The sequence below is a fragment of the Giraffa tippelskirchi genome, chromosome 4 (genome assembly GCF_054371585.1).
Source record: "Giraffa tippelskirchi isolate mGirTip1 chromosome 4, T2T-mGirTip1v1.2.pri, whole genome shotgun sequence".
Taxonomy (NCBI): domain Eukaryota; kingdom Metazoa; phylum Chordata; class Mammalia; order Artiodactyla; family Giraffidae; genus Giraffa; species Giraffa tippelskirchi.
This window is the reverse complement of record NC_137278.1, coordinates 77112414-77133627: the sequence shown is the minus strand read 5'-3', so window position 1 is coordinate 77133627 and position 21214 is coordinate 77112414. Positions and strand designations below refer to the sequence as shown.

Genomic DNA, 21214 nt, shown 5'->3' with positions numbered 1-21214 from the left:
TAGTTGTGGCAAGCGGGAGACACTCCCCAGCCATGGTGCTCAGATTTCCCCTTGCAGTGGCCTCCCTGGTTGCAAAGCACTGGCTCTTGGGCACACAGGCCTCAGTAGCTGAGCACATGGGCTCAATAGTTGTGGCTCCCGGGCTCTAGAGCACAGGCTTAATATTTGTGGCACATGGGGCTTAGTTGGTCCGTGGCATGTGGAATTCTCCTGGGTTCTTGGGGATGCAACCTGTGTCTCCTGCATTGACAGGTGGATTCTTTACCACTGAGCCACCAGAAAAGCCCCCTTTTTTTCTTTTAGTCAGCTTCCATGTCCCTTAGTCTCTGCATATAGTGCTCAGTGACTTCTGGCTGAATCTATGTTTACTTAAAATCAAGGGGTGGTTACCATCTGTATGAGTTTCCTAGGGCTGCCGTAACTAATTATCACAACTTGGGTGGCTTCAAACAACAGTAATGTATTGTCTCATAGTTTGGAAGGCCAGAAGCCAGAAATGAAGGTGCCAGCAAACTTGGTTCCTCATGGGGGCTTTGATGGAGAATCTATTCCATGCTTTCCCCTCAGTATCTGGTGATTGCCGGCAGTCTTTGGCATTGTTTTGGCTTGTAGCTCATAACACTCATCTTGGCCTCCACCTTCCCATGCCTTCTCCTCTTCATTCTGTTCCCTCTCTTCTTCTGTTGCACACAAGGACACTTGTTGTTGGATATAGGGCCAACCCTAATTCAGGATGATCTTATCTCCAGATCATTAATTTCATCTGGAAATACCCTTTTGCTAAATAAGGTCACATTCGCAGATTCTGGTTCCAGGTAGACATATATTTGGGGGGACCACTGTATAACCCTCTATACCATCTTAGAGGCAAGAGGGTGAGGTAGGAATAGACAGATTTGTTTTTCAGGCTGTGTCCCTTCCCTTCTCCTCCTGTTCTTTTCTTCCCCCACTCCCACCCTCCCACCCCAGCTGCTGTTTTCACCCTGAAAGCAGACTTCTCTTTCTCTAGCTGAGAATTTTGCCTGTGACAGGTCAGCCCTGGCGCATGCCCCCTTGTCTTCACCATCTGGCCTGGTCAGTGACTTGTGTGGCTCTCTGCCCACACCCTGCCTGTTGCACATTTGGACCTGGACTCCGATCTCCTGGACTGAGACCGGCTAAACCTGTTTTCTCCCAAGCTGAAGGATTCAGGGAACCTGCTTTTTCCCCTAGGGCCAGGGTTTGGCTTACTCCTCAGACAAGACAGACCGGGCTCTGAGCTGATGGTGACATAGAAGAGGGTATTTCTAGCCCAGATCTCTCAAACTCTGGGTCTGTTCATCCACCTCTTTTCTAATGAGGAAACATACCTGCATGTTTCCAAAGGCACCTGGAACACAACTTGTCTAAAATTGAACATGTCAGCCATCCCTCTTCCCCCAACTTGCCTCCCCTCCCATACTGTGTGCTCACTGAATCACACCTCTCTTCACCCAGTTGTTACTTTTTTACTTCAAGTCTCCCCAAAGGCACCAGATCCTGTATCTCCCACACCTCTGAGTTTCTCTCAAACCAATCCACATCTCTCATACCCCATGGCCTCTTACCCTAGTCATCAGCCCTTTTCACCAACCTGCACTCTCCACCATCTCCAATCCACTCTCTTTGCTTTTGTTGTTGTTCAGTTACTAAGTCCTGTCTGACTCTTTGCAACCCCATGGACTGCAGCACGCCAGGCTTTCCTGTCCTCCACCATCCCTGGAGTTGCTAAAACTCATGTTCATCGAGTTGGTGATGCCATCCAACCATCTCATCCTCTGTCGCCCCCTTCTCCTCCTGCCCTGAACCTTTCCCAGCATCAGAGTCTTTTCCAATCAGTAGGATCTTTGCATCAGGTGGCCAAAGATCTTTTTTGCTGTGGTCTGAGTCATTCCTACAAAGGTTCCCTGTTGTATCCCTCAACACTTCCCATTGCCTTTTAGGATTCTACTTCCTGATCCCACACGATATGCTGTTGCCATCTCCCATTCAAATCCACAGCACTTTAGCGCTCCATAGGTTAAAAAAAAAAAAAAAAAAACTCACAAAACAAAAACACACTTAAATCATTTAGGGTACCCTTCCAAAGGCTCATGCCTGTCCACCTTGTGATTTCCAGTACCTTTTCCAGGACCTGGAGGCAATGTTGAACCTAGAGAAGGAACCTCCTTGTGGATGCCACCAAATGGCTGAGCTGGCTCTTCTTTGAGACCATGAGAGCACCATGGACTCCTAAAATACACACTTCCAAAAGTCAAGACCTTCTGAGATTGGCCCTGGGTTTTCATGTTTTTAGACCAGAGGATCAATGGAAGAGAAGGCGCCAGGACTGGAGAAGCTAGGAAACTCTGACTCTGGTTTTCTTTCCCTTAGGGGCTCAATTGCTTTGATTCTTGCTTTCTCCTGGAACAGTCATCTGCTGGTACAACCTGGGACCACCTTGGAATAGCTGAGACAGATTGGCATTTTTCCAATAGAATTTTGCTAAATAACATAACTTAATGAAAGAAAAGGAAGAAAAAAAAAGAGAGAAACAGATCAAAGAAAGCACAAAGGACAAGCTATGGTACTTTATCTAAAGCCTGTTATCTGGTTCCAGATTAATTACATTCTAGACCTCCAGGCTCCTTTCTTTTTCAGGCTCCTTTCTTGAGTTCAATATCACAAAGCTCCCAGACTCTGGACAGCCCTATCTTGTTTTTTTTTTCATATATAAAAACTCCATCCTGTTGTTGAAGCAAAAACCAACACTCTGTCTTATCTATAGCTTCCTTGCAGCATCCACTTTTTCAGCTAAGCTGTGGGACTCTGGGGACTGACGCAGAGAACATTCTGGGCCTTCTGGCAATCCCTTATCATGATTCTTTAATCATAGCAGTCATGCCAGGAAATTTTACCAATGGAGAGGCTGGACTTTTCCTGGAGTTTCTGGCACAATCTGAGAGACCCCTCTGTTTTAGTAATGAGGATGACTGGAATAGAGAGAAAGCACCTAATAAGTATAAAGCTTAACACATGCCCCAAACTTTGTATATTTCACTTTTTAGTACAAGTGTTAGAATTAGGTGTCAGTAGCTAGTCATGATTTGTAGAACTTGAGTATCAGAGGGGTCAAGCAACTTTTAAAGCCAAACAGCCAAGCTAGGAGTGAAGTTTGGGCTACTTGGTGACAAGTTTGTAATCTGAACCATGCAGCCTGAGGAGGTAGAAGTGCCTTGGGTTCTTTGAAGCTACCGGCTTTTCCACCCTTCTTTGTATGTTTTTTTTTTTCTTTCCTATGTACAAACATTTGCTGAACTCCTTTATATGCATACTTCTTTGCTATTTGGAAGTATAAAAGTTTCATAGACAAAAGTCCCTGCCTTCAACTCTGCACCTGGTTCTCTAACTATGTTAAGTCCATCATTCATGGGCACTTATTCTTCCAGATACTGAGCACCTAATATATAGAAGACACTGGCCCAGGAGCTGGAGATACAAGAAGTTATACACACAGAATCTAGAGGAAGGAAAGAGCCTGGGTTCTGCCACCATTATTACTTCCAACTAATTCCATGCCCCCAAATTTCCGAGGCCTTTCACAGGGGAATGGGGTGGGTTGGGGCTTCTGGATAAGGCTGTTCCTAAGGAGGTCAGTATGGATGGAAGACATTTTCTTGGCACTTTTTGCCCATTTATTGTGGTTAGTATCTGGTAAGGTGCACAAAGCTGGGGAAATGAGACAGACAGGCAAGGAACTATCAGAAATACAGAGATATTTTGAAGGGGAGAAATTGCTTATTTAAAAATAATGGGAAAACCCTTTAATAGAGCTTGCAACCTATTGTTCCTTTGCAGTTTATGGTTTCCAGGTGGCCTTTCCACTTGGAGACAATCTTCCTGGTTTAGAGAATTCTAGGCCAAAGGAAAGGGCTGTATTATCCCAACACTGCTGCCAGTTTATGGTTTAACTCCAGCTAAATTATTCAGCCTATTTACGTGTCAGCTCAGAAATGGAGAGAGTGATGTCAGATATGTCACAATATGTTTTCTGTGGAATCTCCAGTAAAGGGATTATGATAAATAACAGCTATGCAGTGTGCATAACGGAACAGCTTTACTTTTTTCTCTAGGTCAAAAGAGTTGACGTGAGATCACAATTTGACTCACAGCATAAAACCTTTGGGAATCTGAAACTTGCTTGAGTTAAAAAAAAAAAGCAGCAGACACCTGTTATTTGCATAGTGCTCTTTGCTGAATGGTTTACAAAGCATTTTAAGATATAATCACAACTGTTCCTTACCCCACCTGTGAGGTGCAATTAGTGTGTCCCCATTCTATACTTGAAGAAACTTGAGTTACACAGTCAATCAAGGTAATTCAGGCAAAGATACTTTATATATATATATTTTTTATTTTTATTTTTTTTTCTGAGTTGTTCCAGTGTTTTATTTTTTTATTTTTATTTTTTTTATAAATATATTTATTTTAGTTGGGATATATATATATATTTTATTCAAGTGCTTATATTTTATTTTTTGCTTTCCATTAGCTAGCCAGAGAACTATTGTTTTCACCTCAATTTGTGATAATGGACAATCAAAAATGCCATCACCAGACAAAGCAGAACACAGCCTTCTTTTGTGGGGACATTTCTCATCCACAGATGCCAAACCCAGAGTCAACAGCACAAGGTTGTAAAGCACCAAAAACTCCAAACAACCCACAACAGTAAGGGATCCTCTTCATGTTTATTACCCAACAATATCTGGGAGTAGTTTGGAATGGATTGGCTTCCCTAAAGAAAGTTGTTTGTGTTCATTTAGGGGACAACCAGTTCAGATTCAACTCTATTTGGCTCTTTGTTTCTGTGAGGGTCTGAAGGCTGAGAAAACAGGGGTTGTCTAGAGAATTTGCCTGGGAAAATAATAACTTTAAAAGCATTAGGCACATAACCAGTTAATAGTCCATCAACAGCAAGCTGACTGGCACCATCTCTTCCTCGGAGCAGCTGTGGTGACAATGAACTGTAGGGCCCTGTTCTCCTAACCAAAGGAAGCCCCCCTCTTCTAATGGTCTCTTCTCCCAGCCGGGCTGCACTGCATATAGGGCCTGTCTAGAAGCAAGGCCTCCAGGTGTGGGGAAGTGGGTTCTGTTCATCCTGGTTTTGGGGTGAACGCGGCTTGACACGCCAGTGCAGTTACGATGGACTTGGAAGGGGGTCAGTTTTCCTAGTCCTGCCATCCTCTAGGTCTCTGCCCTAGAAGCTGCAAGCACCTAGCAGCCCCTTGGCTCCAGGGCCTTCGCGCTCCAGGCCGGTTGCCTTAACCTCACCAGGAGGAACGCGCCCTGCTGCGAGCATTTATTTGCATCCAAGTGTTTGCATCCCGACTGGTGCTCACGTGCTGGAGGTCTCACAGCCTGGAGGTCTCCAGGGACAGAGGCGGGGAGAGGAAGCCCAGTTTCGGGGTGGGCAGGTGTCTGGGGCGGCAGGCCTCGGCCTGGGCCAGGACCCCTGCCCTAGGACCCTCCACTTCCAGCAAGGTCCCCCCAAGCCGCACCCTGCTCCCCAATTCCCTGCTGGTCCCAAGCCCTCCGGCCTCCCCTGGCCGGGCAACTCGGCCCTCCCTAGCCCTGCGCTGGGGGCGGGCACCTGCCCCCACCCCTGGGCGTCCCCTCCCCTTCACTTCCCCCTCCCCTTGTTCCCTCCCTTCCCTCCCCCCCGCGGCGAGGAGTCGGCGGCGGCCGAGGCTGAGGCAGCGGCGGCGGCGGCGGCGGCGGCGGCAGCGGCGGGCGGGGCTCGGCTCGGGCTCCGCGGGCGGGCGGGCGGACATGGCGGCCAACATGTACCGGGTCGGAGGTAGGAAGGCTCGGCCCGACCCGGCCCGTCTGGGAGCGGGCCCCGGGAGTGGGGGGATCGGGGCTAGTTCACCCTAACGGCTGGTAACCCCGGGCGCCCGGGCTGAGGGCGCAGGCGGCTGGGGGCCTGCGGTGGGGGCCGGGGCTGCCCACCCCCCGCCCCTTCCCCCTACCCCATCGTGGCCCGCAAAGGGACCGGGGCCCGTCCACACCCCCCGCGCCCCGCCCAAGGTTTTAGGGCCAAGCCTGTACTTGAGGGTATGAATTATCACGCACCCCCCAACCCCCACCCGTGAAACCCACATGGGGGTGGGGGCCGTCAAGCCCCTTAAGAGGGTGGTTCTCCTCGCATGGCATCTCGGCACTGGGGGTTTGGAGAGGGTAGAGGGACATTCGCCCCCCTCCTCTACTCCTCCCCTTCCTTGGGGGTGTGGGTGGGGGCGATGGGGGCCCAGCCAGGCGCACAGCTGGATAGGCCTGTTTGCGGGGACAGGGCCCTGCACCTCTCCGTCGTCACTCTCCCTTCCGTTTCTTGTCTGGTTCCTCCCCGCCCACCCCCTCCCCCCAATAATGGGGCTTAGAGGGGCCGGGGCACCGCAGTCTGCTCTGGGGAGTTGAGCTCTGCCTGGACGTTCGCTCTACTGTCTGCCTCCTTCCCAGCCTTCTGCAGAAGAGAGAAATAAGGTCAAACAAACTTTCTCCCTACTCACGACGCCCTCCTGTCTCTTTTCCTGGTGAAATAATAATTCAGATAAGTGGCGTGTTTGTGTGTGAGACGTGCTCTTCTGCTCATTAGCCGAGCTTCTTGATGGATGGTGGTGGGAATGGCCTGGCTAAATGAGGCCACTTTGCAGAAGGGAGAAGGGAAAGAGCCACTAAGATAGACAATACAACCCAGCCTTTCAAATAAACACACAGTGGGGAGTTTCCAGTGAGCCTATTAGATGACAGGAAAAACCACACTTGAAAATTTTTATCCTTTTTTGTTGAAAGGCTGCAGCAATTTCATTATAACAAGACCCTAGAGGGATCTGGATTAAATTTGGTAAATGAGGTATTAAAAAAACCGGTATCACCTCCAGAGTGCTCTGCCTCTCAAAAAGTGACTGGTCTCCTTTCTCCCCCCCCCCGTCCTCCTAGATAGAGCTGTGAAAAAGTTGGTCAGTGTGCTTCTGCTCTGCTCACCTGATTTTTTTTTTTTAAGTTGGTGATTGAAATGTACTTTGGGCTGCTAAGCCTTTCAAGATGCTCTGAATTTGTCTTAGGTCAATAGTTTCATGTGAGAAGCATACTCCAGGGCAAATGGATTGGAGTGAAAAGATGTGGAAGCAGTTACAGTATGAAAGACACATGTTTAGTTAGCCCTGACTACACAATGATAAGAGGTGTCTTTTTGTTTATTATTAAAAATTTGACACAGGTGGGACAAGAGTCTAGGAGAACTTGAATAAAACATTAATCAAAGTGAAAATGCCAGGAAAATAAGGATCTGTGAATGGTAGGCACATGAGAGAATATATTAAGTTTGCATTACTAAGTTTGCTTTTACCAGGGAATGAATTATGGGCGTGCTTCATTTTGAATGTGAATTACCTAACATAAAAAGTCACAGATTGGCACATATGAACTTTCTGTTGAAAAGATTAAGCTCTTTACTTCCTTTACTTACAGATTATGTCTACTTTGAGAATTCCTCAAGCAATCCGTACCTCATCAGAAGGATAGAAGAACTCAACAAGGTATACACTGAGTGTTCTTGATTCTAATATTAAGAAATATTTGTTTCCCATTGAAGGATAAGTGGGTAAAGGGCATAAGAGGTGATTTTACTTGCAGTTCCAGACTCTTTGAAAGTATGGATTTCAGATTAGAGAATTATGCAGGATTCCGAATATTTAGCTTTTTATAATTACCTCTGATATTAAATATTGATATTGAATATGTAACATCTGCAGATTTCTTTAAATTGCTTGGAGCATCTCCGAGCAGGCCACTCCAGTAACTCAGTCTCTTTTTATATTTGAAGTCATAATGTGTTTCTCTCTTTTTAGTGAATTAATTTTTTCCTCTTTCAGCTTGAGAAGGAGGAAGTTAGGAAATACAATATTTAAGGGAATTTGTAAAATTCTAGACTAGACTAACTAATAAGAATACAGTATTGGTATAATTATAAAGCGGCTTTTTTGGTACTGTAGGCCGGAATAAATAAAACTTACACATTGTTTTGTCCATGATCGAGGGTGTCCAGGACAGCAGCAGCATAATGACTGTTGGCAATAGTTCAGCTTTTATAACGGAGGCACTCGAATTGTCATAAGCGACTTGACCACAAATTTCTGATGGTTGAGGGTTACCTGTGTAGCTGGTGAGAATTCTTGCTGTCAAAATGTTTGGGGACTGTCTAGCTTATACTTTTCCCCCAAAATACCATCTGGAGACTGGTCCAGTTTTGAGTCCCTGGAAGCCAGGTCTGGCCAAGGGCATGCCTGGCTCATGAGCTTAGATGTCCTGGTTCACTTTTGGGAATACCCTGGCGATGTTGCATTTTAAAAACTTCTGTAGAATTTGAGACCACCAAATGAAGCAAATGGCTACAGGATTAGGTCAGTCTGTGGGTAGAAACTGTTGAGATGTCTTCCCGAAGTGCTTCTCTTTTCTGTTATTGATGTAAGGTATAAGAATTTAGGCAATTCCAGGAAATTCCTTTGGAGTCCAGTGGTTTGGGCTCAGTGCTTTCACTGCCACAGCCCAGGTTCCATCCCTGATCTGGGAGGAAAGGTCCTGTAAGCCACGCAGTGCTACTAAAAATTAAAAAAAAGATTGTTTTAAATAAAAGGCTTAATAAATAATTTAGGCAGTGCCACACTGTTTACGGTATCAGTTTATTTAGAAAGTTAACTAGGATTCAAAGAAAAATATTGGCCTATGAGAGTGGTATTCTCTGGCTGCTCCCTGATTTGTTTATTTGGCTCTAAGTGCAGTAAACTCTTTCTTGGCCGATACTGGTTTTTTTTTGGCCACGCTGTGTGTGTGTTGTGAGATCTTAGTACCTGACCAGGGATTGAATCCAAGGCCATGGCAGTGAAGAGTCCTAACCACTGGACCACCTTGGCTCTTTCTCATAGGCACTCGCCTTAGTACTGTCTAGTTGTTTCCAGTTCCCTGTACCTTGCTTTTTCCCTCATAGCATTTATCACCTTCAAATATACTTTATGTGTTTATAGGGCATACCTCAGAGATATTGTGGGTTCGATTCAGACCACTGCAGTAAGGCAGATATTGCAGTAAAGCAAGTCACATGAATTTTTTAGTTTCCCAGTGCATATAAAAGTTAGGTTTACACCATACTGTAGTCTATTATGTGTAAAAAATGATGTACATGCAGGGATTTCCCCGGTGGTCCAGTTGCTGACTTTAAGGTCCCCAGTGTCGGGGGCCCGGGTTTGATCCCTGATCTAGGGATGATCCCACATGCTGCAACTAAGAGTTCTCATGCTACAGCTAAAGATCGCCAGTGCAACCGAGACCCAGTGCAGCCAAAAAAAAAAAGATGTGCATGCCTCATTGAGAAATACTTTATTGCTAAAAGAAATGTTAGCTGTCATCTGAGTCTTTAGTGAATCATAACATAATATTAAAGGTCACCATTACAAATGGGTCATAATAATGAAAAAGTTTGAAATGTTGCAAGATTTGCCAAAATGTGACAGACACTTTAAGTGAGCAAATGCTGTTGGAAAAATGGCCCTGATAGACTTGCTTGACCCATCAGTTTGTAAAGAAACACAGTATCTGTGAAACTGAGTGAGCCCAAGTGCAATAAAATGAGGTGTCCCTGTATTTTCATTGCCTGATTTTGCAAACTAGAATGAAAGCTCTAGGTATGTAGTGATCTTTTCTGTTCACTAATGAATCCTAAGTGCTTTAGAATAGTGGCTGGCATGTAGTTAAGGCATTCAGTAAATATTTCTTGAATTAGTGAATTTCTCAGATGTGTGATATTAATACTTGTACATGGCTTTACTGGTTACAAATACTTTGGTTCATTCATTTTACAAATATTTCTGAGAGCCTGCTACCTGCCAGGTACTTTTAGATACCCACTTTTAGGAACTGAAGAATGAACGAGATAGGTCTAGTAGTGAAGATGGACATAATTCCACAAGCAGAAGGAAAATTGCATCTGTGCAAAATTTACAAACATCAGAGCATGGTGCTTTGGAAGCATATAATCTAGGGATTCAAGTTTGTCACCTGTTGAGCCTCATAGTACCTTAAGCTTTTAAAGTAGATGCACATGGATTGTTGGGAAGCACCTTATGGTTAAGTAACTTAAATGTCTGGGTTACACATTTAGCTAGAACCTGGATTATTTCAGACTCCATCATTATATTACTGTTTACTTTGAAAGTCCCTCCTCTCCTCCACATCCTCACCTTCTCCCTCTCCCTCTGCTTTCACAAGAAGTCATTAATATACTAACAGTCCTTAGGGGACTAGGGGTCACTGAATTGTGAGAGATGGGCTTCTCTGTAATTTCAGAGAATGGCAATTTGAGTGGATGGAGTATTGAGTAAAAGGAACTGTGATTGGCTAATTAATTACTAGATATTTACATAGGACCTTTATTTCTGAAGGGGTGTGAAAGAGAGATTTCATTTTAAGTAATTCATTAAATATTTCTTGAGTTTTTATTATATAGCAGGTACCATGCTAGGCTCAGAGATTCTACAGTGACTAGTATGGACATAGTCTTTGCTATGGATGTAGTCTTGGTCTACATAATGTGTAGACCCACACAGGGTCTACATTCTCATGAGGGAGACACAGAAGAAGATTATCGTAAATGGTGTTAATTTCTACAAAGGAAATAAGCAAGAGCCTTGACAGAATAACAGAGATTGCTTCCTTAGAATAGGGATTGGACTTTAAGGACATTGAAATTGAAGCTTAAAGGATGAGAAGGAGGTAGTTTTCTTGGAATTGGGGCCATAAGAGTTCCAGAAATGCCCCGAGTGGGTCAGAGGTCAAATTGGCCAAGTGGGGAAATTTAACATGATTGGAAAAATCCAAATAATGAATTTAAGAATGCTTAATACATTCTAATTGATAAGCTAAGAGAAAGGACATTAACCTATTTTATTAACTTTCTTCTAATTAGGTAGGATGTGTTTTAGGATTCTCTTGTGGTCCAGTGGTTAAGACTTGGTGCTTTCTCTGCTGTGCCCCAGGTTCAGTCCCTGCTCCAGGAACTTAAGATCCTGCAAGCTGTACAGCATGACCAAAGGAAAAAAAAAGAAAAAGAAATATAATTTTTTTTTTTTAACAGAATTCCTAGGATAAGCTGTTTGTCACTATTTTTATACAAAATTCAGTTTTATAGGTTGATAGTTTCTTTTTTTAAAAATTTTATTTGAAATGTTACTTGCTCAGTTAGAAAGCAGAACTAAGTATTTTCTTTTTTTTTAATTAAAGAATAGATTTTTGTCTCAGTTTTTTTTTCCCCCCCAGAACTTTCAGTTGCAAAACTAAATAATATAATGGGTTGATGAAAACAGTTCAACGTTGTTATCTTATATTCCCTTGTTTCCTCTTCTCTAAGTTGTACTCAGATAGAGTGGTGATGATATTTTGGAGAAAGAATATAAAGTTAAAATAGAAAACAGCTTTTGGGAAAATTTTAGTTAGTCACTTTAGTTTGGGTGTTGCTCTTCTAAAGATTGAGTCTGCACACATGTTGAAAGAAAGCTTTGTGCATGTAATAATGAGGGTACAGTCTCAGGAAGTTTTGGAAATCATGCTTGTGGGTAAATTTGATGTTATTTGCTATGGATATTTTTTTTTGGTGTATTATGTTGTATAATTTGTGTGTGTCTTCATATTTTGTATATTTTATTAGCCATCCAGTTTGCCCTGAGATTTATTTTAATATTTAGGGTCTTTTTTTTTGGTGGGGAGAAGGGAGCCACTAACTTCTTTGAGCATCTAATCTTGTCCCCCATCCCAATCTATATTTGCACATATAAGATTTTACACATAATTTCAGGAGATCCCCTCAAAGCCCTTTTGATGGAACCCAACTTAAGGCCCCTCCTGATGTGTACGATTTGTTGGGAATAAGGACAGAAATTGGGAAAAGAAAGTTCCTTTCCATTTGTTCTAGTTGAAGCAGACCGTGGACTTTCCATGTTGGAAAGTGTTTGGTTATTTTGTTTTTTAAGAATGTACTTTCTTAAGTTGAGGATAGAAATGGACATGAGTATGAGGTGGACTCAAAGCCCCTTATTGCTGGAGGATGTTTTTCTAACCGTGTTTGACAGAATAGAGATTTTAGAGGCCACAACCTAAGTGGAGAAAAGAACATAGTACCTTGCTGTTCACTGTATGTTCTTTATACCTGTCTCCACTTTTCCCACCTGGGGGTTTGTTCAGGTCTTTCTTTTTTTCTTAGACTACTCTGTCCTCCAGGCTCCACCTGTTGGACTTTCCTTCTTTTCTAGCCAACTAAGGACCCTGTACCCCTTTCCTCCTCCTTGAAACTTTTTCTGCTCTTTCCCCAACTGGTGGTACTTCCTGCCTCCAGGAGTAAGAAGTGGAGTCTGGAGGGGAAAAGAAAGGAGTAAAGGAAAATAGTGTTGGTAATTTGTCAGGAATGTTTTACTTTTATACTTAAGTTATGGGGAACCGGTGAAGGTTTCTGGGCGAGGGACATGGTGCCCGCTGGGCTCTGGAAGGTTGGAGAGGAGGTGACATGTGAACAGGCATCTCTGCTGGAGCGGAGGCTCCATGAGGGTGGGCACCGAGCGTCCCCAGCACTTAGCTCATGCTGAGTGAGGTACAAGAAGAGGGCAAAAGAGCTTTGGTGACTGTGTATGCGCACAGCTTTTAGCCTTGGTCTTCAGAGCTGTGCTTTTTAAATTATTTGTGGTGGAGGTGTTTTAAAAATATTCAGTATCTTAGGCTGCTTTTGTAAAATTTAAAGGAGAGTAGAAAAATGAAATGTAAAGTAGGCTTATAAAAATGCAAGCCCCATTTTTTGTTATTAGATTCAAGAGATAGGAAATTAACCTTCAAATACTATAATACACTTAATTTCTGTACTGTTTTCTGTTACACAGTAACAGTTGTGTACTGGGCCTTAGACTGCAGTTTCAGTAGTTCAACTTTAAGGGAATACTTGGAGGGGGTGTGTGTGTGCACGCACGTGTGCATATAATAGAGAAGAGGAATACTGTAGCTGTAAACTACATAATAGCCAAGTGTGTACATGATTCAGGAGAGAATATTTGTTTTGAACTATGCCTGTCTTCCACAAGCAGGTTTAAATAAGAATTTAATTGGCTTTACAGAGTATCCCTGTTGAAGGAACTCATCAGTGAGGCAGAAAAAAAATGTATACCTTAAAACTCTTGTTTTAGGTTTTTAATATGCTTTTGTCTCAAGAAGAGAAAAAATGATAAAGCATGGGTAATTGAAGTCATTGATAGATTTTATTTACATGGAAATATTGGCCTGTTCATTTGGCACACTGTGGGATCATTGCTTCTGGAGGATGTATTTGATCACAATATTGTGAATTATAGAAGCACTTTGGTTAGGATTTAATATGATTTCAATTTTAAGGGGCAATATTTCTACAAGACTGTTTTTCACTCTGGAATACTGCTGCTGAACTTCATAAAATTGACACATTTACTGCAGCACATACATATTCTTATTTCTTTGTGTCTGAATATATCAGTAAGCCCAGAGAAATTCTGAAAATTTGTTCTCAAATTTGTTTGGAATTGGAAGTCACAATAGCGTTTTATTGTAATCTATGTATTTTTACAGTGAACTTTGTAGTGAACGATTGACCTTGAAAGCTCTCAGAATTCATAAAGAATAGGAAGGTAGGAGCCTGGGCCCCAGCTGCAGTAAATTACAGCTTAACTGAATATTGATTGCATTCTAGACTGTAGTCAAAAAGAAATAAGAGCTTCAGTGTTCATAACTCAGGGCATTTAATACTTTCATATGTGAAGGTAGACTAAGTTCTACCAAGAATATTGAGCATTATGGATTCATAGATTCCCTTGAGCTGAGAATGCTTTCCCAAGCTATCTGGTCCACCTCATCTGTTGATTTGCCCTGCACCTGCAGAGTGTCACCATCTGTCGAACGCGAGAAGGGGCTGGGTGACTGCGATTAGTCTGTGCCTCGGGGAGAGGGTTTGGAGGACTTACGTTTAAATGTTTTAAGTTATGTTGTGGCTTTTTAAATTTTGGGGATTAGTTTCTTAAGGCTAATCAGAGTTAACTCTGTCTGGCTTTAGTCATTAAAGCTGTCTGATCACTTTAGTTTAATTGATGCCAGTGAGTAATTTTATGTTTGACATTTCAGTTTCACTTGGAACTTTTACAAATGTTGCTAGTCCTTATTTGAATTTTTTAGTTCTCTATCCTGCAGCTGTGGTTGGCACAGTAAGTGAGAGTGATCTTATAATTGTGCTGTCTCTAGTTTTGTTTTATAAACTACTTGAGTCTAATATTCAGTCCAGATGACTTTTATTTTTCTTATTTCTTAGACTGCAACTGGCAACGTGGAAGCAAAAGTAGTGTGCTTTTATAGACGACGAGATATTTCCAACACGCTTATAATGCTTGCAGACAAGCATGCTAGTAAGTTAATTGTCTTTTTCTTGGAAAAAACTTAAAATGTGTTTTGAGTCTTTTTTTTCCGTGATACTAGGAAAAATACTGTGTTACCTATAACTTTTAGTTTCCCATTTGTTTTCCTCTTAGTTTAGATGGGAGTAGGTTTCTTGGGTGGCTCTTGATTTTAGTATGTATATTTTTAGGATGTAACATATATTTATTAATTAGTCGAAAGGTTGAAATAGAAGTCTTTGCAAATAGGCTTTAGCAGACAATCAGGGCAGTGTTTTGTCATCTCCCATTTTTCACAGTGGTTTGAAGTTTTGAATATGAGGAAATTAATACTTCACTGGTATTTTGGAGGACTTTTTTTCCTTCTCTCTGAAACAACTGGGTTATATTTACAGTTTGTAAAATTCTGAGTGTTATTATATGTTTGTAGTAGGAGGTATGTGCGGGAAAAAAAGTTTGCTAAAGAGAGAAGTGCAAGGTGATAGATAATGGAAAATTCTTGAAGGTAGCAACTCTGAGTATTTCTTTGCAGTTTAATTGCCATTGTGTGCTCTTTCTTCCCAGTCAACAGCTTTGACACATCCTAGCACCCCCCTTTTTTTAAAGCAACAAAGGATCAATAAAAAAGTGATTTAAATTTTAAAAAAGAAGTAAAGTAGTTTAAATACTTTGTCTTAAAAGCCATTTTCCTCCTACAAAATATGTACTGAGATTAGGACCATATATATGTGTGTGTATTAGTCACTCAGTCATGTCCGACTCTTTGCAACCCCATGGACTGTAGCCCGCCAGGCTCCTTTGTCCATGGGATTCTCCAGTCAAGAATACTGGAGTGGGTTGCCATTTCCTTCTCTATATGTATGTGTATTTTTCAGTTTAATACTGTGATGTGTCAAACTCTGGTCTTGGGGATCCTCAAGCTTGTGAAGTGTTTTGGTTATGGGGGAAAGGAGGCTGTTGTGCAAACAGGTTGGTTTGCTGCTGCCTGAGATTTCCCCACTGTGTTGCCAATTTAACCAAGCAGATTGGTTGTCTGTCTTGTAAGTTAAATTCCTACTATATTTTCTGCTGTAGTTTTATATATATTTTTTAAATTTCTTTCCATTTTTGTAGAGAAAGCGTTAATTATGATATGGGTTATTCTGTAGTATTTACAAATTATATATTGACAGATTCAGGGCAGTTGTATTTGTTCCTCATGTATGAGATCAGAGTATTGCTTTTTAAAATGACATACTAATCAGTTATTTATTTGTAGCTGAAATCTAGAAATTCAACATGTCATTAAAGTAGGCAAAACTATTTGGATTTCATTCACCATTTACAACATAAACTTAAGAAACATAAAATGTCTCACTGATATTCATGTACTTTTGGATTTAGTGTAGCTTCTAATGTAATTTGTCATTGCAAAGGTAGTGAGGTGTTAAGATTGTTAGGGAATCTGCTGACTGCTTGTGGAGGGTCTCAGCATGGCTGCCTTTTAGAGCTATTTTAGGCTTGTAAATAGAAAATCGGGTTTTTCAGAATTGATTACGCTCTTTGTATTGACTCATAGAAATGAAATTCTAAGAAAATTAAGAATCAGTCAAACTACATAGTGGTGGTAGTCATGCAGTTTAAAGCAAGACCTAGGTTCAGATTCTGGTTGGTTACCTGCTGCCTGCCTTGGCAAAAATTCTTAACTTCTCATTCATCTGCATTTTCCTTGTTTGTAAAATGAGGTTGAAAAAAAAATCACCTCATTTTGAATTATATTTTTATCACAGTTAAGAAAAAATTAAAGGAGGGAATTCCCCGGCAGTATAGTGGTTAGGACTCCACGCTTTCATTACTAATGGCCTAGTTACAGCCTCTGGTGGTGGAACTAAGATCCCACAGCCACATGGCATGGCCAAATATTTAAAAAAAAAAAATCTATAATTGCATACTTTAAGGAAAAAAATTAAAGGCTAAGGGAAAAACTGTGCCAGCAATGATGTGATGACTCAAGGAATGACTTATAATGGGTGCTTAATAAATGTAGGTTTTTCTCTCTCAGTGATCTGTAGATCATCTGTTTGGATGGATTACTTCTATCTACATTTACCTGTTTTCTTCCATTATTTATTGATTTTATTCTCAAAGTTAACTGTATATCCATGTACAATAGAGTTAGAGGTATCAACTGTACTTTTGTTTCGATATTGACTAAACCTTGACATGAAGAGAATAAAAATTGCCTGAATAGTTCATGCTTTATAAAGAGGTTTTTAAGGAGGGATTAGTGGAGAAAACGTCATATGAAAAACCAGAGTCCTAAATGTGGGTGCCACTTAATTTTCCTGAATCTTAGTTTTTCTGCTTCGTTGTGGACTTCTTTAAAACTTTTTATTGCAGAAAATTTCAAACACAAAAGTACAAGTATAATACACATGATGTTTTCCATTATTCTGCTTAACAGTTATTAATACATGACCAGTTAATTCATCTAGACTTCTACTTGTCCCATTATTTTGAGGTTCATCAGAGAAATCTTACTTTTTTATCTGCATATATTTCAGAATATATTTCTAAAAGATACAGCCTCATCCAGACTTTCAGGAAATGCCAAGAATATGCAAGGAGCTTCAGGATGCTCTTGACCCAGATCCAGCAATGAACATTTTATCATTCTTTATATATATATAATATATATATATATTTCCTGAACCATTTGAGAGTAAGTGGAGACTTTAGAGTGTTTTTCCTAAATGTACTAGAATTCTTTTACATAACCACAGTTTAGTGTAAAGGTCTCAGGAAACCTAGTATTTACAACAAAACTATTATCTCATTCGCAGTCCTTAGTCCAGATTTCATGTCTCAACAGTGTTCCGAGTAGCTATGTATTTTTTCCTTAGTCTAGGATAAAATCCAGAATCACACACTGTGTTTTATTGTTGTGTATCCTTGATAATGGAACCAGTTCCTCAGTTTCTGTGTTTTTTGACCTTAACATTTTTGAAGAAACTAGGTCAGTTATTTTGTTGAATATGGTTCAGTTTGTGTTTGTATAATGTTTCCTCATAATTAGATTCAGGTTATGTATTTTTTTTTGTAGGGATGCTGTAGTGATGTGTCCTTCTCGATCCATAATGGTGATATTAGGTTTGATTACTTGGTTAAGGTGGTGTTCCTTTGTATCCAGTAAGTTATTTTGGGGGAGGTACCTGGCAACTGGGCTTCTCTGACAGCTCAGTTGGTAAAGAATCCGCCTGCAATGCAGAAAACCCCAGTTTGATTCCTGGGTCAGGAAGATCCGTTGGAGAAGGGATAGGCTACCCACTCCAGTGTTCTTGGGCTTCCCTTGTGGCTCAGCTGGTAAAGAATCTGCCTGCAGTGAGACCTGGGTTCGATCCCTGGGTTGGGAAGATCCCCTGGAGAAAGGAAAGGCTACCCACTCCAGTATTCTGACCTGGAGAATTCCATGTACTGTATAGTCCATGGAGTCATAAAGAGTCGGATGCGACTGAGTGACTTTCACTTCACTTCACTTCACCTGCAACTACGTAAATATCTTGTTTTTGGTCCAACATCAGTGCACTTGTTTTAGCATCCACTGATCATTTAGGATTCTGTAAACATTGGTATCCTCAAATACCTAGTTGGTTTTCACATTTTTTCTTTTATAGTATTTTTTCATTTTTATAATTTGTTTACATCAGGATCCAAATAAGGTGATTGGTAAGTTTTTTTTTTCTCATCCATTTTAATAATTGATAAATACTTCATGTAGCATAAAATACAAGCTTTTAAACTATACAATTTAGTGATTTTCTCAAAGCTTTATAGCCATCACCACTGCTAATTTCAGATTATTTTCATCACCCCAAAAAAGAAACCAGTTACTCCCTATTCTCCCTTTCAGTCAGTCCCTGGCAACCTCTGATGTACTTCCTGTCTACAGAGTTGCCTTTTTCTGGACATTTCTTATAAATGGAATCATATAGTTTGTGTTTTTTGTGTGTCCGGCTTTTTACTTAGCATAATGTTTTCAAGTTTCTTCCATTTTATAGTATGAATTACTTCATTCCTGTGTGTAGCTAAGAGATATCATATTGGGTGGATGTACTACATTTTGTTTCTCTATTCACCAGTTGATGGGCATTTGTATTGTTTCCTTTCTGGTAATTATGAATGATGCTGTTATGAACATTTCTGTACAAGTTTTTGTGGGGACATCCTTAAGTCTTTTAATCTATAGATACATATTGTTTCGTATTCTATCTCAGTGTTTTGTTGATACCAGGTAGTTCATCCTGTTGAGTTTTCTTTGGCTTGGAGTTTGTTGATGGCATCTCTGTTGTGTCCTTTACTATGTTTCGGTGTACGTGGATAGTTAGATCCAGATTCTAGAGGGTCAAAAATCTAGGGGTGTGTGTGTGTGTGTGTGTGTGTGTGTGTGTGTGTGTGTGTGTGTGTGTGTGTGTGTGTGTGTGTGTGTGTGTGTGTGTGTGTGTGTGTGTGTGTGTGTGTGTGTGTGTAATCGGTGTGGAGGGTAAAAGATCACTTCATGGGTAGCATTGTGTACTTCTGTTATGAGGTCTATAATATATTGTTGCCTGTCTCTTTTTAATAACATTTGACTTTGAAATAATCTAAGATTTACAAAAAATCTATTAAAAACATTACCAGGAATTCCATATGCCCTTCATTCAGAGTCCCAAATGTTAACAATTTTACTATATTTATTCTGTTATTCTATCTTGTTTATTGTTTAGCCACTAAGTCATATCTGACTCTTTGCGACTCCATGGACTGGGATCCACCAGGCTCCTCTGTCCATGGGATTTCCTAGGCAAGAATACTGGAGTGGGTTGCCATTTCTTTCTTCAGGGGATCTTCCTGACCCAGGGATTGAACCTGTGCTCCTGCACTGGCAGGTGAACTCTTTACCACTGAGCCACCAGGAAAGCCTGTTAATTCTATGTACATATTAATATATTTGAATTGTCTGAAAATAAATTGATATATTTCCCCTAGCCCCTAAAGATAACTTCAGTGTGTATCTTCTAAGAATGAGGACATTCTCTTTCCTAACACCAGCATGATGATATATGAACTTACTCAGATTTTGTAAAATTTCCAACCAATGCCTTTTATAACAAAAAATAAAGAATTTTTAATTTTCTTTTTTTGTGGAGTTATAAATCATTGACTGATTGATGATTACTTTAATTCATTTATTCATCAGTTCAGTTTAGTCACTCCGTCGTGTCCAACTCTTTGTGACCCCACGAACCGCAGCACGCCAGGGCTCCCTGTCCATCACCAACTCCCGGAGTCCACCCAAACCCATGTCCATTGAGTCGGTGATGCCATCCAACCATGTCATCTTCTGTCCTCCCCTTCTCCTCCTGTCCTCAATCTTTCCCAGCATCAGGGTCTTTTCCAATGAGTCAGCTCTTCGCATTAGGTGGCCAAAATATTGGAGTTTCAGCTTCAACATCAGTCCTTCCAATGAACACCAAGGACTGATCTCCTTTAGGATGGACTGGTTGGATCTCCTTGCAGTCCAAGGGACTCTCAAGAGTCTTCTCCAACACCACAGTTCAAAAGCATCAATTCTTCTGCACTCAGCTTTCTTTATAGTCCAACTCTCACATCCATCCATGACAACTGGAAAAACCATAGCCTTGACTAGACGGTGCGTTTAAAACTATCATTCCCTCATGTGTTGGGTGGAATATTTCTATGAAGAGAAATATTCCCTCTCTCAACTATCAGGTTGTTCTTCTGGTTAGATCTTATAACAAAGGTAGGTTAAATGCTTGATGAGATTTTTGCCCTTTTTAGTTACCAGTTTTTCAAAAATAGTTAAGTAGTTCCTGGGCTTCCCTGGTAGCTCAGCTGGTAAAGAATCCACTTGCAATGCAGGAGACCAGATTCGATCCCTGGGTTGGGAAGATCCCCTGGAGGAGGGCATGGCAATCCACTCCAGTATTCGTGCCTGGAGAATCCCCATGGACAGAGGGGCCTGGTAGGCTATAGTCCACGGGGTCGCAAAGAGCTGGACACGACTAAGCAACTAAACACACAGCACAAAGTGGTTCCTGACATTCTCCAAAGATCACCAATTTACTTTTTTAGTTTCATCATGAGTGCAAGTATTTGTCCATATTTGATATTTATTATAAATTATTATCTTCATTGACACTCAAGTTGTCTTATCTTGAGCTAGTGGGGCTTATTTCGGTTTGTCCTGGAGTCATTTTGAAATGATCCCAGTGGTCTTTATTATCTTACTTTCTGATATCGTAAGATGTTTCAGGCTCATCTTTTATGCTTCTTGCCCCAAACCTTTGTCTCCAGAGTCCTGATTGCTTTTACTGGGAAATGGCCTTGGAGACCACAATCTGAGCATTAAGGATGGATCTTTGAGAGAGGGTGGTGCTGTTCCTAGGTTGTTGTGCATTTAACAGATTGTACTATTTTGTGCTATATTCTTCAGAATCAAAAGAAATCCTACTTGAGTACTTGTTACTGATTCTTCTTTTCTAAGGTAATTTCACTGGAAGCTGGCATATGTACTCTTGAGTTTTAAAAGCAGCCGTGTTTCCCTTAATCTAGAAGAAATGGAATTTCTCATTAAATGAGTGATACCAGTTTGGTATGCATCTGGTTCTCAGGACTGATGGATTCTTTGAAAATGAAGAATTTCATCCATACTCTTTTTGACTGTTCACTTA

At 41.1% G+C, this 21214-nt stretch overlaps 1 protein-coding gene across 25 annotated transcripts in view; it reads left to right on the top strand.

The window, feature by feature from the left end:
- The window catches only part of MTA3 (metastasis associated 1 family member 3), a 240468-nt gene that overhangs the window by 39508 nt on the left and 179746 nt on the right, over positions 1–21214 (top strand). For 17 of the 25 annotated variants that reach the window (XR_014082484.1, XR_014082489.1, XR_014082483.1 and 14 more), the window contains exons 1-3: positions 5735–5857; positions 7528–7595; positions 14423–14516. Coding sequence is in view for 8 of the 25 variants with exons in the window: in XM_081591977.1 (XP_081448103.1) it covers positions 5830–5857; positions 7528–7595; positions 14423–14516 (190 nt within the window). In the remaining 17 variants the exon portion in view is untranslated. Of the gene's footprint in view, positions 1–5734; positions 5858–7527; positions 7596–14422; positions 14517–21214 lie in introns of those variants that run through there. The other 8 variants (XR_014082480.1, XR_014082479.1, XR_014082490.1 and 5 more) reach the window with 1 other exon arrangement.